This window comes from Camellia sinensis, chromosome 3, assembly GCF_055761805.1.
Source record: "Camellia sinensis isolate YWXY chromosome 3, ASM5576180v1, whole genome shotgun sequence".
In the NCBI taxonomy this organism is placed as follows: domain Eukaryota; kingdom Viridiplantae; phylum Streptophyta; class Magnoliopsida; order Ericales; family Theaceae; genus Camellia; species Camellia sinensis.
The window spans coordinates 179,052,695-179,071,481 of record NC_138963.1 but is presented as its reverse complement, the minus strand read 5'-3'; the positions used below and the strand labels follow the sequence as shown (position 1 = coordinate 179,071,481).

General features: G+C 33.0%; 1 protein-coding gene and 1 long non-coding RNA gene across 2 annotated transcripts; one reads left to right on the top strand and one right to left on the bottom strand.

Moving 5' to 3' along the window:
* Positions 1 to 2,757: 2,757 nt before the first annotated feature.
* Positions 2,758 to 7,094, bottom strand: LOC145822059 (ubiquitin receptor RAD23d-like). The gene is made up of 5 exons (XM_082918645.1): positions 5,845 to 7,094; positions 4,679 to 4,726; positions 4,422 to 4,531; positions 4,261 to 4,339; positions 2,758 to 2,946 (listed from the first exon to the last, which is right to left on the bottom strand). Exons 1-5 carry the CDS (start codon positions 5,851 to 5,853, stop codon positions 2,758 to 2,760), a joined length of 435 nt encoding a protein of 144 aa, XP_082774771.1. The 5' UTR covers positions 5,854 to 7,094.
* Positions 7,095 to 16,515: 9,421 nt separating this feature from the next.
* On the top strand, positions 16,516 to 17,872 carry LOC145822946 (uncharacterized). Its single transcript, XR_014364816.1, has 3 exons — positions 16,516 to 16,880; positions 17,624 to 17,671; positions 17,819 to 17,872. It is a non-coding gene; the product is annotated as an uncharacterized LOC145822946 (long non-coding RNA).
* The last annotated feature ends 915 nt before the right edge of the window (positions 17,873 to 18,787 follow it).

Below are 18,787 nucleotides of genomic sequence, written 5' to 3'. Positions count from 1 at the left end.
ATATTTCTAACATTACCCATTGGAGATACTAAAGATGAGAGAGAGAAGTGTGGGACAGTTTTACATAGAAGAGACAAAACAATGCAACATTTCAAAGTCACCAATTAACAACACCTAACACCACCTCCCAAGTGGGTGGAGGCTGTGTTTTGATATTACCATGAATTCTTTGCTATTAAAGTTTGGCCACCAACATGTGAACGCACGCCCCCACCTAACCTAAATCCCCTCCCACAGTACCGGATGAGTCCTTATATACCACATCACCAATTTTTCATACATTTTTTTTTCAAGGGTCTGAATGTTTGATTAATCTCTTTCTTAATTTGATTAAAGACAAATCATTCACATTGGAACTAATAATTTATTTATTTATTTGTTTTCTTTTCACACACTGGTACTATATATTATTAACAACAGTATTATGGAAATTTTCTCCTTTTATGCAATTTTTTTTGAATAATAAAACCTATATATATTGTAAAAATGTTATTTTTTGTTTTCAGATGATTTGTTTTTACTTGAGAAATGTTATGTATGCATTTGACTCCAGACAAATTTTATCAATTTTTTCACCTCTTATATATGAATTTACACAATAAATATGATGTGTATATGTAAGATTCATCAATAATTTTTGTTTCATGGTATTTTTTATTTTTATTTTTATTTTTTTGGGAATTTAGGTGTAGGCTACAAGTGTTGAAGAAGAAAAAAAAAAAAACATTTTCCTTTCTACTTCAACGCAAAAAAAAAAAAGAACACGTGGGACAGACTAGTTATTGGAAGCAGGCAGGCTAATCAATGCACAGGGTGTCCTATAAGAATATGCTTTGGCATTGTCCTCCTTTTCCTTGAATCCGGATCCTCGGCCGCCCTACCCGGCGGCCCTACCCGGCAGCCCCCCAAAACGACGTCGTTTTGGGGGTTTTTTTTTTTTTTTTTTTTTTTTTCCCCTTTTCTTCTTCTGCTTCGTTCTTTTCTTCTTCTTCTTCGTTCTTTTCTTCTTCTTCTGCCATAACCAGAGGGGAGGGGAGGGGAGAGGGAGAAGAGGGAGGAAGGAGGCTCGTCGCCTCGCCGCCGGCATCGCAGCTCGTCGCCTCGCCGCCGGCCGTCGCAGCAGTCCGATCGTCGCAGCCGTCGCCTCGCCTCGCCTCACCGCCGTCGCCTCCGCCTCCTCCTCCTCCTCCCCCACTGGTTATGGCCCCCTCCAGTCCGGCCTTCCCTTCCTCCTCCTCCTCCTCTCTCCTCCTTCCTCCCTCCCTCTTCCTCTCCTTCCTCCCTCTCTTCCTCTGCGTTTTTTTTTTTTTGAAAATTTGCCCCCAAAACGACGTCGTTTTGGGGGCTGCTGGGTTTGGCTGCCGTTTAGGGCGGCCGAGAATCCTTGCTCCTTTTCCTTTGGACAAACCGTGGGGGGCTGTGTTAAAAAAAAAAAAAAAAAAAAAAACAAAACGTGGGTGGTTGAGATGCAAAATCATGTCTTCTTGTTCTCTCATTACTTAGTAATATATAAATAAAAAAAATTATCTAAAATGATGTGCTATTTTTTAAATTCTTTTATTTTAAAATCAAAAAAGTTAATTAGAATAATTTTTATTTTCTAAAATATCATTACTATATTATTCTCATATAAATTTTTTTATGAAATTTTTGTTTGTAAATTATTTTTCTTAACGTTTGTAATTGTATTAATTTCTCTTATCCTTGCTCACATTGACCACATTTTGTGTAATTTATTAAGTCTTCTTTATAATATACATATACTAGCGTATGTCCGTGCCTGAAGGCACGGTGTAAATAATGTTAGGATTATAATATAATTGTAATCGCAACACTATTTAAATTTAAGATAAAAAAGCAATTATAAAAATATATTTAATAGACTACACTCTACAATTCAAAACAAGTCAAATATAAAAAAATAATAATAATAAATATCTAATAATGCACACCAACCAGTACTCTGTAATTTAAAAAAAATTAAAATTAAAATACACACCAGTTAGTATTACTGCTGCCAATCAAATTCTAACTACATAAGAAAAACAAACATGAGTCTTTATAAACAACAAAGACCAAAGCTTGGATCTAATACTTAATGCACCTCTCAAATTGGATTTACTGACAATTTTTCTACTTTAAAAATGTTGTCACTAATAAGTTTTTATTTATTGACAGATTACAAAAATATGTTTTATAAAGATGATTTGAGATATTACTTATCATCTCAAAAACATATGTTATAAACAGATGCTCATTATAAAGATGCTTTAAACATACTTTTATAAACAGATGTAATTTTGAACATAAGTAATTTTTACTTCTTATAAAAACATGTTTTATAAAAATGAATATTACATGGAGTGTAGTAATTTTTGATCAGATGTTTTAAAAATGAGCAGATGTTTTGTAAAAATTCAAAATTCTCAAAGTAATATTACTTCAAAATTTTGAATTAATGGATTCTGAATTTTTATAAAACAGATGTTTTGAATTCAAAAATTAAAATTTTGAAATCAAAAATTAATGAGATGGAGTGCAGTAATTTTACAAAAACATCATCAAAATTGAGTGCAGTAATTACACCTGCTCCATTTTTGTTCGAAATTACTCCATGTTCAAAATTACTCCATTTTTGTTCAAAACATCTGCTCAAAATTACATCTGTAAAATCAAAATTACAGATGTTTTTATAAAAAATTTTGAATTCAAAATTACTGCACTCCATTTTTATAAAAACATCTTCAAAACATCTGCTCATAAAAATTCAAAATTCCCAAAGCATGTTTTACTTCTTAAAAATGGATTCTGCAATGTCTTGATTTTCATTGATAGACAATCAGCTTGTTGATAGACAATGTCTTGATTTTCATTGAAACAGACCCATGCTATTCCTGCCTCTCCATTTTTGCACTTCCATGCTCCATCTACCACACATGTATATAACTGGAAAACAGAATTTAAAGATAGGTTATTAGCAAGAAGACCACAATTCTCTGTATTTCCATCTTTTTCCAAAGATATCAGTAAGACATTCTAAGATATTATCATTGGAAAACATGAATGCACAGTTAGTCCAATGTTGATGAATCTCATTAGCAATTGAAATAGTTCTGCTCTATTGTCATCTTTTCATTATGGAAGACCACACTATTTCGCTACCTCCAAATTGCCCATAGCAAGGCAATAGATTGAACAATCATGTCCTCTTCTTTAATCATTGTAACCCAATTGATCCACCATGTTTAAAGCAAACTGGGTGGCCACAGGTAAAGTCCAAGCCCCTAGAAGTACCTCTCCAAATTCTTTGTGATACATGACATTGAAAAAAGAGATGTTCAATGGTTTCGGCCGCATTCGCAAATCAATCACACTGGATTGGGAATATCTCTTATCTTTAACTATCATCTCACAGATACTATATTATGAAGACACTTCCACACGAATACTGCCCATTTAGAGGGAATTCAAGATTCCCAGAGTTTTTTCCAAACACAAAAATCAGTTGCATTCACACCACGTAAATCTTATAATCCTTATTTATCTCCGTACCTCAGAACTCAGAAAAAATACTTTCCATATACAAAATAAAAATAGAGCAGATTGTTTGAATACAAAAATAAAGCAGATTGTAAAAATAAGGCAGATTGTTTGAATACAAAATAAAAAAATCAAACTTTGTCTATTTTCATAATATTCCTTTAAACCATGGTTGCTATATCCACCAAAACTATTCCTTTAACATAACCTATGACCACCAAAACATTCAATTAAGATTCTAATAATAGATTCACCCATAGATTTGTATCAATATATGCATGAATTGCAAATCGAATCATGACCTGAATCGCAAACTGCAAGATTCTAATAATAGAGCAAGCTTCTAATACAAAAGTCAAACTTTTGAACAACAAAAAACATGAGTTGGACAAAAAAAATGCAAATAAATAAAGTGGCTTACATAAAGGACAATTGACAAAAAATTAAAATTTACAAAATATTATCTAACTGGATCCAAAGTATCAATTCCAACAGATGTTGGACTCGAATGAGAAAGGATTAAGAGGATCATGGAATTGATGTGAGGGGTCAGGGATGGATATATTTCTAGGTGATCCAAAGGAGTCTTCCAATGTATAGTTATGGATCCAATAGAATTCATAGGTATTGGGAAAAAAACCCCTATCAAAAGATCACTTCAAGACCACCACACTAAACACATCTAAATTCAAATAAAAATTAGGAAAAGGCAATACTTACACGTTTTATGGCTTCACGCTCCTCAGGTGTAACTGTTACAGACTGTGGCATTGCTGCAGCAAGCTGTCCCAGTACGTTACTGATAACATATTAACAGCAAATTAGGACCGTGAACATTCATAACTATAATTTAAATGAATATAACCAACTAGAGAACATACCCCTCTCCACCTTCAACAGGTTCATTGATCAGGCGAACAAAATCAGCCTGGTGCTCCTGAATAAGCCTCATCAGGTGAGGGTTTTGCTTCCCTAGCTCCTGAAGCATGGGCTGTCAATAAGAAGAGTAACTGAGGCTGTTTAGGGTGGGTTTTTTTCTTCTTTTTTTTTCAGAAGAAAAATGAAAAATAAAATGTTCACATTTTTAAATGTTAGATGGACAAACAAAAAGACTGGCTGCAGAGTGGCGGATAAGAACCTGCAAAATTTGTGGATTGGCCTGCACCATAGCTCGCAAAGCTTGGAACTGAAATAGGAAATTAAAATGTTTATTAGTTTGATTTATTTGTTAATACAATCAGTGTTCATAAAATTTGTGTGTTTAAAAAAAACAAAATCAATGTTCTTAAATTTTCTGTGTCTTCATTTTGTGTTTAAAAACTGTGTTCTTAAATTTTTGGTGTGTGTTTAAAAAATTCAATGTTCTTCAATAATTCAATGTTCTTAAACAGTTTGGGATTTTTTCTCATCTCACTTTTTTAAGCTTTTTTTTTTTGTGTATAAATTCAGTATTTTCAATGATAATACCATCTTGAACCCGAACCAGAAAACCCAGCAGCACAAACCCATGAAATGGATAGCTCAAGAAAACCCAACTGTCGATTCAGTTAAAAAATGGAAAAACCTCTCGGACCCATTCAAACAAACACTTAATGGGTGTGACTTCTAATTCTAAATGATAGAGTCTTTTTCCCCTTTTTCTTCCAAATTTCTCAGCAACCAAACTTATACTACACAAAAGAGATAAATAGAATGAACGACATAAACTCATTCAGAATAGATTTCAGAATAAATCTGGAAAGCATAGATTTCAGAATAAACAACTATGTTAACTACTCAAGAACTCGAGGAGGCTTATAAGATTTCCATGAAAAAAATGATTCAAAAATTTCAAATCAAAGGGTTGCGAATTGAAGCCAGTCGGAGAGAAGGGAGAGATAAAGAAAAGGAACAAAGAGGGATTGAGATAAACAGAAATGAGAATCTCACCTAAAATATTTTTCTGCTTTCTTCGCAAGCCTTTGAAGGCAAAATCTGAAATCGCAATTCAAAGCAAAGGGTTGCGAATTGAAAGAATATTAAAAGAGTAACAATAAAAATTGCAGCGATATCAAGAACAAAGTGGCTGGCAGCTTAAATTTGTAAGCAGGACCACTGAATGGTCCAGCTAAGATAACTTCATCATACATAAAGAGTAAGGTAAAGATTTAGAAATGAGAAGACTTTAACCTAAACCACTTAATAGAAAATCATTAGTTCATAACTGAATTTAAACCAGTAACAGACAATTTTAACCATCCACCAATTTCTTGATGATTAAAGAGAAGATTCAGTAATGCTCAAGGATATGCAAATTAATTACACCTTAGACATATGAGATGGGTTCTGAGGCAGCTGATGAAAAATCAAGTCCTTCACCACCAGCCATGATTCCAATCATTGCAATCTGCAGAAGACAAATAACAAATTATTACCAACCTGCAGAAGACAAAATGCCTTGAATCTATTTCTTTTCTTTTTATTTTCCAATAAGTTACTTGTCCATTCAAATGGATGCAACCATAAGCAAGCAAACCTAGGATAATCACATAAAAATTAAGATATCAAAAAGGATGTGCACATAACATGTTGCACTAACTCCAGCAGAATGTCAGTTTTTAACAAATAACTGATTATGCTGTCTACACAATGTTCAAACCCTCCAAAATGACTATTAAGCTTGTAAACATCATAGTAGGGTACATCATATTTGATTGTACAATGTGTTTGAGAATTAGTATTTGATGGTGGGGTAAGGCTGTGAAGACGAAAATTAAGCCACCATAGTAGGGTAAACTAAAAAGATGGGGAAGATGTGATAAAAGGGCATATTATACTAATAGAATAATGTTGGAAAGTAACAAATTCTTTAATGGTGACAGATTTTGAAGGCATTATACCTCAAATTCACCATGATAAATTCATACCTTCAAATAAGATTAATAAAATCCATTTTATTTTAAAACGAAACTCTATAAGAGGCCATCATAAATAATTTTTAAAATCTCAAAAAAATGTGTACTAAAAACCAAAAAACCATTATTCAACCACTATTCAGAGCAGTTCTATCTCCAGCAACAAACCACTGTTCAGCAAAGCAGTTCTATCTCCAGCAACAAACACCAACAATCCATTATTCAACAATCCGCTACTCAACTAATTTGATAAAATAGTTCTATCTTATTTTATGTTCTATCTACAACATAAAATTTGAACAAAAATAAAAATTACAAATAACAGAAATTAGAGAGTTGTAATTCATAAAATTTTATATTCTAGCGTATGCCCGTGTCTGAAGGCACGATATAAATAATTTTGTGATCAACATACAATTGTAATTCATACGTATCATATTAAAATTTATTATGAAGTCTGTAATTTTTTTGACAAAAATATTGAAAAAATATAAAGAAATACTATTCTTTTTAAAAAATTGTAACAATTTTACTTGTATCTTAAGTTTTATAAAACTCAAATAAAATAACAACGAAATAATCCAAAACTCCGGTGATGTAAGTCACAAAGAAGCACCGAAATACTCCCACAGCCGGCAAACAAATAATTATTCTATTATTTATATCCATTGGTGTATATAATACTACCAAATAAATAATTATTATGTTGTTTAAGAATTTCAATTTAGTAGTTTGTCCAACAAACAATAAAAGCAAAATAAATTAAGATTTTAAAAATAAAAATAATAATAAATACAATATTTTGATTTCTCAACAGTCGTGGAATTTTCTAACCTCTTCCTGATTGAATAAATTAAGATTTTAAAAATAATAATAATAATAAATACAATATTTTGATTTCTCAAAAGTCGTGGAATTTTCTAACATCTTCCTGGTTGATGGTGGGTCACCCAAAGCTCTTTCTTTTTATTTTTCTTTTTTTTATTTATTATTTTAGACTTCACTCTCTATTGCTTTTTCTGCTTGCTTTTTTCGTCCAACCAATCACATTCCGCCCGCATGGTCTTCGTTTTGATGACCCAATTTCCAGAGTCTTTAAAGCTTACAACAACTTGAAAGTGCTCAAAAAGTTCAACTTCTGTCAATAGATTCTAACACCTTCAGATTTTAACACCTTCAAACTACTGATTTATCTGCTAATAGATTCTAACCAAGCAAGTCCCCAGGGTTGATTTGGAGGTTTAAAAATGTATATCCGTGTCTAAATTAATTATAAGATTAAAATATAATTAAATTTAAAAGTATTGATTTAAAATGTAATTTATCAAATTTATTGACTTTGAAATGAATTTTGTAAAAGTACCCAAACATAAATACATTTGCAAAAACACAACTTTTTCTTATCAGAAGAAGAGAATGAATGACAGATTTTCAAGGAGAAATGAAAATTCAGCAATTGAAACATTAGAAAGCCCAATCTGAAATGAAATTCAATCATTCAATTACGTACATTGCATAAATAAAAAAAAAATTAAAATAAAAATTGAATGGATTCATCAAAGACATCAAGTTAGCTTAGATAAGATTCATCATCGATCCATCCATTTAATAATTATTATTTTTATTGATCTGAAAACATTATATCAAATGTTGGTATCAAAAATCTCTGATACTTTAGTCTCTTTTGAAAAGATGAAAAAAAATCCAACTTATAAATTTATTGACTTATTTAAATCATATTATATTTTTATTTTTTTTTATATTTTTTCATAATAAATTAAAAAAAAAAATCGGTTCCCAAAATAAGCTAAAGTCAGCATCAAATTAGACCATACTATCATCTCATATTGCACATTGAGATCATCAAAACCAAGGTACATTTCATGAACTTCTTTCAGGGAGTTAGGTTAAGAATGTGATAGATTTCAATCATTTTTTACCATATTTTAGGGTCTTAAACATTTTACTACGAACATCTTCAACCCTTCATCAATTTTATACACTGGACTTTACATTTATTTCAGACCCACAACTTTATACACTGGACTATGAGAACATGGAGAATATCAATTTTATACACTGGACTATACATCTATCAAGTGAAACCCATTTCAAACCCAAAATTTTTTAAAAATAAAAATATCCAGATTCAAAATCTATTTCAACATCTATGAAAACAGAGTGTATAAACTGGGTTTATATATTCAAAATCTGGGTTTATATATTCAACTGGGTTTATATATTCAAAATCTGGGTTTATATATTCAACTGGGTTTATATATAGAGTGTATGAACTGGGTTTATCTATGAAACAGAGTGTATCCAACGGTTAAATTAGATTTTGGGTTTACCTAGATTTTGGGTTCATAGATTTTGGGTTTACATATCTATGAAACAGATTCAAAATCTATTCAACGGTTAAGAATGTTTCAAAATCTATTCAACGGTTAAGAATGTTTCAAAATCTATGAAACAGATTTTGGGTTTACATATCCAACGTTTATCTATTCAAACTCATTTCCAAATCAAAATCTATTCAAACACCCACATGTCAAAATCTATATCTATGAAACAGAGTGTATTCAAAATCTATTCAAACTCATTTCAAAATCAATCCAACCAAACACCCACATGTCAAAAATATCTAGATTTAACTTTACAAACCCACAAAAAATTCAGATTCAAGCAAAAAAAATATTATGAATTGCAAACCCACAAAAAATTCAGATTCAAGCAAAAAATATCATGAATTGAAGTTGGAAGTTCTAGTTTACCTTGCAAGGGGAGAGAGACGAAAGAGGAGGGTGAGAGGAGAGGAGGTGGTCGGTGATGTTGTCGAGAGAGGATGACACATAGAGGAGAGGTGGTCGGTGGTCGGTGGTCGTCGGCGTCGCGATGGTCGGTGGTCGTCGCACGGGATGGGCTCCGATGGAGGTAGAGAGAGAGAGTGAGAGAGAGAGTTCAAAAATTGAAATGAGAGAGAGAGAGAGGAGATGAGTACCTGTGATGGAGAGGGGAGAGAGAGATTTTCTGACCATTAGATTTTGATGCCGTTGATGCTCAAAGAGCATTTGGGCGGGAAACGAATACATCCTGACCATTGAAATTTAGATGAGACAATTTAAACCATTAGATCAAAATATATCTCACATACATTTTATACATTTTCAAAAACTCTTCTCCCTTATTATATAGATACTTTGAAAAGAGGTGGGCTTTCCATAAATCCATCAAATGAAGACATGATGCGAATTCAAGGCTAGGGGGGGGATTGATGTAACTTATTGTTAAAATAAAATTTCATTAAGCATTTCATCATACATTTACAATGCAGAGGGAGAAGAAAGTTCATAAATTCAATTCCAAAACAAACACATTAACATAAATGCAACACATCAATAAACACATGAAAACCCAACAAAAAGTATTCTTATCTCAAAATCAAAAGTGAAATAAGCTAAATATTTTACAATTTACAATTACTTATGATGCACAAAGAACAAAGAACAAAGAAAAAAAAATTGAACTCCAAGCATACTTACCTAAACAGAATGAAAAGAACGCTTTAGTTGTGCCCCTCCATGTCCAAAACCAATAAGCCAAAAAAAAAATGCTAGATTTTTAGTTTGATGGGGTAGATTCACCTCTTGAATTATATATGCAATGTAAACTTCTGGTTTTTTTTTTTCGTAGATCACTGTTCCAAAAAAAGTTTGAAAGGGTGAGAAGATTGCAATTTGAATGAAATTTCACAGGTAAACAGTCCAATTTCAATCACTAAACCAGAATTAACTTCAACATTTCAGCCCACTCATTCAATTGACAAACATATGCTGATATACATAAAAGCACAAAAGAACCCATGAAAAATAAGCTAAAATAAAATTTCAAGGCGTGATGCGAATTCAAAGGCAAGGGGGGGATTGATTGAATAAAATTTCATTCAAGCATAAAAGCTGATATACATAAAAGCAAAAAAGAACCCATGAAAAACATATGACAAACATATGCTGATATACATAAAAGCACAAAAGAACCCATGAAAAATACGCAGTAAAATTTATAAGGATTAATGGATAGAACTATAGTATCCAGCAGCGTATCCACCTGATAACAAAGAACATCCACACCACAGAGGAGCAATAAGTCACAAAAAAAAAAAATTTGAACAAAACTCTACAACAACAACACATTTCAATTTTCTTTTTTTTTCCCTTACAAAAAAACCCTAAAAAAAAAATCCCAAATTCTACAACAACAACAACAGATTTAACTTTTCTTTTTTTTGCCCCTTGAAAAAATCCTAAAAAAAAAACTAATTCTACAACAACAGCAGATTTATATACCTGTAGGTTGGAGTCGGTGGACAGAATCGGGCTGGTCGGAGAGAGAGAGCCGAGAGAAGACAGATCCGTCGACAGAAGAGAGTCCAGCGGGACTGAGAGGCGAGAAGCGAGTCAGGCGAGAGACTCGATCGTCGGAGAGAGAGACTCGACTCGATCGTCGGATGGAGGGAGGCTCGGTCGGCGACAGCCTCGGTCAGGTCGAAGAGAAGGGTTGTAAGGGAAGGAGGAGTAGCGTAGCGAAGAGGGAGGGTGGGTATCGAAGGGTTGGGTATCGAAGAAGGAGGTTGGGTATCGAAGGGTTCGAAGGGTCTTCAATGGCTGTGGTGATGAGAGACACTATGACAGACAACGTGGGAGAGAGGGAGCTGAAGAGAACGTGGGAGAGAGGGAGAGATGAACTTAAACGGGTGGAAAATGTATGTGAGATATACATTTAGATTTAACACCCGTTTAAGTTCATCTCTCCCTCTCTCCCACGTTCTCTTCAGCTCCCTCTCTCCCACGTTGTCTGTCATAGTGTCTCTCATCACCACAGCCATTGAAGACCCTTCGAACCCTTCGATACCCAACCTCCTTCTTCGATACCCAACCCTTCGATACCCACCCTCCCTATTCGCTACGCTACTCCTCCTTCCCTTACAACCCTTCTCTTCGACCTGACCGAGGCTGTCACCGACCGAGCCTCCCTCCATCCGACGATCGAGTCGAGTCTCTCTCTCCGACGATCGAGTCTCTCGCCTGACTCGCTTCTCGCCTCTCAGTCCCGCCGGACTCTCTTCTGTCGATGGATCTGTCTTCTCTCGGCTCTCTCTCTCCGACCAGCCCGATTCTGTCCACCGACTCCAACCTACAGGCATATAAATCTGCTGTTGTTGTAGAATTAGTTTTTTTTTTAGGATTTTTTCAAGGGGGCAAAAAAAAGAAAAGTTAAATCTGTTGTTGTTGTTGTAGAATTTGGGATTTTTTTTTTAGGGTTTTTTTGTAAGGGAAAAAAAAAAGAAAATTGAAATGTGTTGTTGTTGTAGAGTTTTGTTCAATTTTTTTTTTTTGTGACTTATTGCTCCTCTGTGGTGTGGATGTTCTTTGTTATCAGGTGGATACGCTGTTGGATACTATAGTTTTATCCATTAATCCTTATAAATTTTACTGCGTATTTTTCATGGGTTCTTTTGTGCTTTTATGTATATCAGCATATGTTTGTCATATGTTTTTCATGGGTTCTTTTTTGCTTTTATGTATATCAGCTTTTATGCTTGAATGAAATTTTATTCAATCAATCCCCCCCTTGCCTTTGAATTCGCATCACGCCTTGAAATTTTATTTTAGCTTATTTTTCATGGGTTCTTTTGTGCTTTTATGTATATCAGCATATGTTTGTCAATTGAATGAGTGGGCTGAAATGTTGAAGTTAATTCTGGTTTAGTGATTGAAATTGGACTGTTTACCTGTGAAATTTCATTCAAATTGCAATCTTCTCACCCTTTCAAACTTTTTTTGGAACAGTGATCTACGAAAAAAAAAAACCAGAAGTTTACATTGCATATATAATTCAAGAGGTGAATCTACCCCATCAAACTAAAAATCTAGCATTTTTTTTGGCTTATTGGTTTTGGACATTGAGGGGCACAACTAAAGCGTTCTTTTCATTCTGTTTAGGTAAGTATGCTTGGAGTTCAATTTTTTTTTTCTTTGTTCTTTGTTCTTTGTGCATCATAAGTAATTGTAAATTGTAAAATATTTAGCTTATTTCACTTTTGATTTTGAGATAAGAATACTTTTTGTTGGGTTTTCATGTGTTTATTGATGTGTTGCATTTATGTTAATGTGTTTGTTTTGGAATTGAATTTGTGAACTTTCTTCTCCCTCTGCATTGTAAATGTATGATGAAATGCTTAATGAAATTTTATTTTAACAATAAGTTACATCAATCCCCCCCTAGCCTTGAATTCGCATCATGTCTTCATTTGATGGATTTATGGAAAGCCCACCTCTTTTCAAAGTATCTATATAATAAGGGAGAAGAGTTTTTGAAAATGTATAAAATGTATGTGAGATATATTTTGATCTAATGGTTTAAATTATCTCATCTAAATTTCAATGGTCAGGATGTATTCGTTTCCCGCCCAAATGCTCTTTGAGCATCAACGGCATCAAAATCTAACGGTCAGAAAATCTCTCTCTCCCCTCTCCATCACAGGTACTCATCTCCTCTCTCTCTCTCATTTCAATTTTTGAACTCTCTCTCTCTCTCTCTCTACCTCCATCGGAGCCCATCCCGTGCGACGACCACCGACCATCGCGACGCCGACGACCACCGACCACCGACCACCTCTCCTCTATGTGTCATCGTCTCTCGACGACATCACCGACCACCCCTTGCAAGGTAAACTAGAACTTCCAACTTCAATTCATGATATTTTTTGCTTGAATCTGAATTTTTTGTGGGTTTGCAATTCATAATATTTTTTTTGCTTGAATCTGAATTTTTTGTGGGTTTGTAAAGTTAAATCTAGATATTTTTGACATGTGGGTGTTTGGTTGGATTGATTTTGAAATGAGTTTGAATAGATTTTGAATACACTCTGTTTCATAGATATAGATTTTGACATGTGGGTGTTTGAATAGATTTTGATTTGGAAATGAGTTTGAATAGATAAACGTTGGATATGTAAACCCAAAATCTGTTTCATAGATTTTGAAACATTCTTAACCGTTGAATAGATTTTGAAACATTCTTAACCGTTGAATAGATTTTGAATCTGTTTCATAGATATGTAAACCCAAAATCTATGAACCCAAAATCTATGTAAACCCAAAATCTAATTTAACCGTTGGATACACTCTGTTTCATAGATAAACCCAGTTCATACACTCTATATATAAACCCAGTTGAATATATAAACCCAGATTTTGAATATATAAACCCAGTTGAATATATAAACCCAGTTTATACACTCTGTTTTCATAGATGTTGAAATAGATTTTGAATCTGGATATTTTTATTTTTAAAAAATTTTGGGTTTGAAATGGGTTTCACTTGATAGATGTATAGTCCAGTGTATAAAATTGATATTCTCCATGTTCTCATAGTCCAGTGTATAAAGTTGTGGGTCTGAAATAGATGTAAAGTCCAGTGTATAAAATTGATGAAGGGTTGAAGATGTTCGTAGTAAAATGTTTAAGACCCTAAAATATGGTAAAAAATGATTGAAATCTATCACATTCTTAACCTAACTCCCTGAAAGAAGTTCATGAAATGTACCTTGGTTTTGATGATCTCAATGTGCAATATGAGATGATAGTATGGTCTAATTTGATGCTGACTTTAGCTTATTTTGGGAACCGATTTTTTTTTTAATTTATTATGAAAAAATATAAAAAAAAATAAAAATATAATATGATTTAAATAAGTCAATAAATTTATAAGTTGGATTTTTTTTCATCTTTTCAAAAGAGACTAAAGTATCAGAGATTTTTGATACCAACATTTGATATAATGTTTTCAGATCAATAAAAATAATAATTATTAAATGGATGGATCGATGATGAATCTTATCTAAGCTAACTTGATGTCTTTGATGAATCCATTCAATTTTTATTTTAATTTTTTTTTTATTTATGCAATGTACGTAATTGAATGATTGAATTTCATTTCAGATTGGGCTTTCTAATGTTTCAATTGCTGAATTTTCATTTCTCCTTGAAAATCTGTCATTCATTCTCTTCTTCTGATAAGAAAAAGTTGTGTTTTTGCAAATGTATTTATGTTTGGGTACTTTTACAAAATTCATTTCAAAGTCAATAAATTTGATAAATTACATTTTAAATCAATACTTTTAAATTTAATTATATTTTAATCTTATAATTAATTTAGACACGGATATACATTTTTAAACCTCCAAATCAACCCTGGGGACTTGCTTGGTTAGAATCTATTAGCAGATAAATCAGTAGTTTGAAGGTGTTAAAATCTGAAGGTGTTAGAATCTATTGACAGAAGTTGAACTTTTTGAGCACTTTCAAGTTGTTGTAAGCTTTAAAGACTCTGGAAATTGGGTCATCAAAACGAAGACCATGCGGGCGGAATGTGATTGGTTGGACGAAAAAAGCAAGCAGAAAAAGCAATAGAGAGTGAAGTCTAAAATAATAAATAAAAAAAAGAAAAATAAAAAGAAAGAGCTTTGGGTGACCCACCATCAACCAGGAAGATGTTAGAAAATTCCACGACTTTTGAGAAATCAAAATATTGTATTTATTATTATTATTATTTTTAAAATCTTAATTTATTCAATCAGGAAGAGGTTAGAAAATTCCACGACTGTTGAGAAATCAAAATATTGTATTTATTATTATTTTTATTTTTAAAATCTTAATTTATTTTGCTTTTATTGTTTGTTGGACAAACTACTAAATTGAAATTCTTAAACAACATAATAATTATTTATTTGGTAGTATTATATACACCAATGGATATAAATAATAGAATAATTATTTGTTTGCCGGCTGTGGGAGTATTTCGGTGCTTCTTTGTGACTTACATCACCGGAGTTTTGGATTATTTCGTTGTTATTTTATTTGAGTTTTATAAAACTTAAGATACAAGTAAAATTGTTACAATTTTTTAAAAAGAATAGTATTTCTTTATATTTTTTCAATAGTTTTGTCAAAAAAATTACAGACTTCATAATAAATTTTAATATGATACGTATGAATTACAATTGTATGTTGATCACAAAATTATTTATATCGTGCCTTCAGACACGGGCATACGCTAGAATATAAAATTTTATGAATTACAACTCTCTAATTTCTGTTATTTGTAATTTTTATTTTTGTTCAAATTTTATGTTGTAGATAGAACATAAAATAAGATAGAACTATTTTATCAAATCAATTGAGTAGCGGATTGTTGAATAATGGATTGTTGGTGTTTGTTGCTGGAGATAGAACTGCTTTGCTGAACAGTGGTTTGTTGCTGGAGATAGAACTGCTCTGAATAGTGGTTGAATAATGGTTTTTTGGTTTTTAGTACACATTTTTTTGAGATTTTAAAAATTATTTATGATGGCCTCTTATAGAGTTTCGTTTTAAAATAAAATGGATTTTATTAATCTTATTTGAAGGTATGAATTTATCATGGTGAATTTGAGGTATAATGCCTTCAAAATCTGTCACCATTAAAGAATTTGTTACTTTCCAACATTATTCTATTAGTATAATATGCCCTTTTATCACATCTTCCCCATCTTTTTAGTTTACCCTACTATGGTGGCTTAATTTTCGTCTTCACAGCCTTACCCCACCATCAAATACTAATTCTCAAACACATTGTACAATCAAATATGATGTACCCTACTATGATGTTTACAAGCTTAATAGTCATTTTGGAGGGTTTGAACATTGTGTAGACAGCATAATCAGTTATTTGTTAAAAACTGACATTCTGCTGGAGTTAGTGCAACATGTTATGTGCACATCCTTTTTGATATCTTAATTTTTATGTGATTATCCTAGGTTTGCTTGCTTATGGTTGCATCCATTTGAATGGACAAGTAACTTATTGGAAAATAAAAAGAAAAGAAATAGATTCAAGGCATTTTGTCTTCTGCAGGTTGGTAATAATTTGTTATTTGTCTTCTGCAGATTGCAATGATTGGAATCATGGCTGGTGGTGAAGGACTTGATTTTTCATCAGCTGCCTCAGAACCCATCTCATATGTCTAAGGTGTAATTAATTTGCATATCCTTGAGCATTACTGAATCTTCTCTTTAATCATCAAGAAATTGGTGGATGGTTAAAATTGTCTGTTACTGGTTTAAATTCAGTTATGAACTAATGATTTTCTATTAAGTGGTTTAGGTTAAAGTCTTCTCATTTCTAAATCTTTACCTTACTCTTTATGTATGATGAAGTTATCTTAGCTGGACCATTCAGTGGTCCTACTTACAAATTTAAGCTGCCAGCCACTTTGTTCTTGATATCGCTGCAATTTTTATTGTTACTCTTTTAATATTCTTTCAATTCGCAACCCTTTGCTTTGAATTGCGATTTCAGATTTTGCCTTCAAAGGCTTGCGAAGAAAGCAGAAAAATATTTTAGGTGAGATTCTCATTTCTGTTTATCTCAATCCCTCTTTGTTCCTCTTCTTTATCTCTCCCTTCTCTCCGACTGGCTTCAATTCGCAACCCTTTGATTTGAAATTTTTGAATCATTTTTTTCATGGAAATCTTATAAGCCTCCTCGAGTTCTTGAGTAGTTAACATAGTTGTTTATTCTGAAATCTATGCTTTCCAGATTTATTCTGAAATCTATTCTGAATGAGTTTATGTCGTTCATTCTATTTATCTCTTTTGTGTAGTATAAGTTTGGTTGCTGAGAAATTTGGAAGAAAAAGGGGAAAAAGACTCTATCATTTAGAATTAGAAGTCACACCCATTAAGTGTTTGTTTGAATGGGTCCGAGAGGTTCTTCCATTTTTTAACTGAATCGACAGTTGGGTTTTCTTGAGCTATCAATTTCATGGGTTTGTGCTGCTGGGTTTTTTGGTTCGGGTTGAAGATGGTATTACCATTGAAAATACTGAATTTATACACAAAAAAAAAGCTTAAAAAAGTGAGATGAGAAAAAATCCCAAACTGTTTAAGAACATTGAATTATTGAAGAACATTGAATTTTTTAAACACACACCAAAAATTTAAGAACACAGTTTTTAAACACACAAAATGAAGACACAGAAAATTTAAGAACATTGATTTTGTTTTTTTTAAACACACAAATTTTATGAACACTGATTGTATTAACAAATAAATCAAACTAATAAACATTTCAATTTCCTATTTCAGTTCCAAGCTTTGCGAGCTATGGTGCAGGCCAATCCACAAATTTTGCAGGTTCTTATCCGCCACTCTACAGCCAGTCTTTTTGTTTGTCCATCTAACATTTAAAAATGTGAACATTTTATTTTTCATTTTTCTTCTGGAAAAAAAAGAAGAAAAAAACCCACCCTAAACAGCCTCAGTTACTCTTCTTATTGACAGCCCATGCTTCAGGAGCTAGGGAAGCAAAACCCTCACCTGATGAGGCTTATTATAGCGACCCCGGTCTTTTCCCATTTAATTATTGTATCCGGACTGTTCCGTAGATTCTGTCAGTGTATAATGGTTGTTGTTGTTATTCCTTTTTTTCTCTTTTGGAATTATAGGATGTGTTGGGCAGGTTTGTTTCAGGTTGGTTGGGTTTAGAAACCAAGTGTTGCTGTCCAGGTTTTTGGTTCTTCGCTCGAGCGAGGAGTTGTTCGCTCGAGCGAGAGGTAGTGTTTGATTTGGACCTGTAGCTGTGCATTCTTGGCTCGAGCGAGCTTTTCTTCGCTCGAGCGAGTTAGTTCATCCTTCGCTCGAGCTATAGTTCCTTCGCTCGAGCGTGTGTCTGGGTTCAGACCTGAGGGTTTGAGTTCTTCGCTCGACCGAGCTTTCTTTCGCTCGACCGAGCATTTGAGTTGTTGGCTCGAGCAAGGCTTCCTTGGCTCGAGCGTAGTTTCTCTGTGTCTGGTCGCTCGAGCGACCAAGTCTTCGCTCGAGCGAGCCTGTCCAGTTTATATACACAGCAGCGGGATTTGATCAGTCTTTTTCATATTCTTTTGATTCAAAACCCCAGGTTCGACTTCTCTCTCTCCCTACTCACCTTCTTTCTTAGATTTGATCCACTTAGGGTGTGTTTCTACCCTAGATCCTTCATTAAAAAGATAGAGTGAGGCAAGGGCTACCATTTAATCTGAGCATTTGACGATTTGGAGCACTTTGGTATTTTGGGCACTCATCTCTTTCTTCACCTTTTTGGGTTGTTTTCTTTGAGGTAGGGATTTCCTACTCCATTTTATAGGTTATGTTCTAAGTTTTGGTATTTTAATATGTTGGGAATACTTTGGTAAATTTTGGGAAAAACCTTAGTTGAATTATTGAATTGATTTGTATAAGTAATTCATGAAATTGGGAAAAGATGGTTAAATT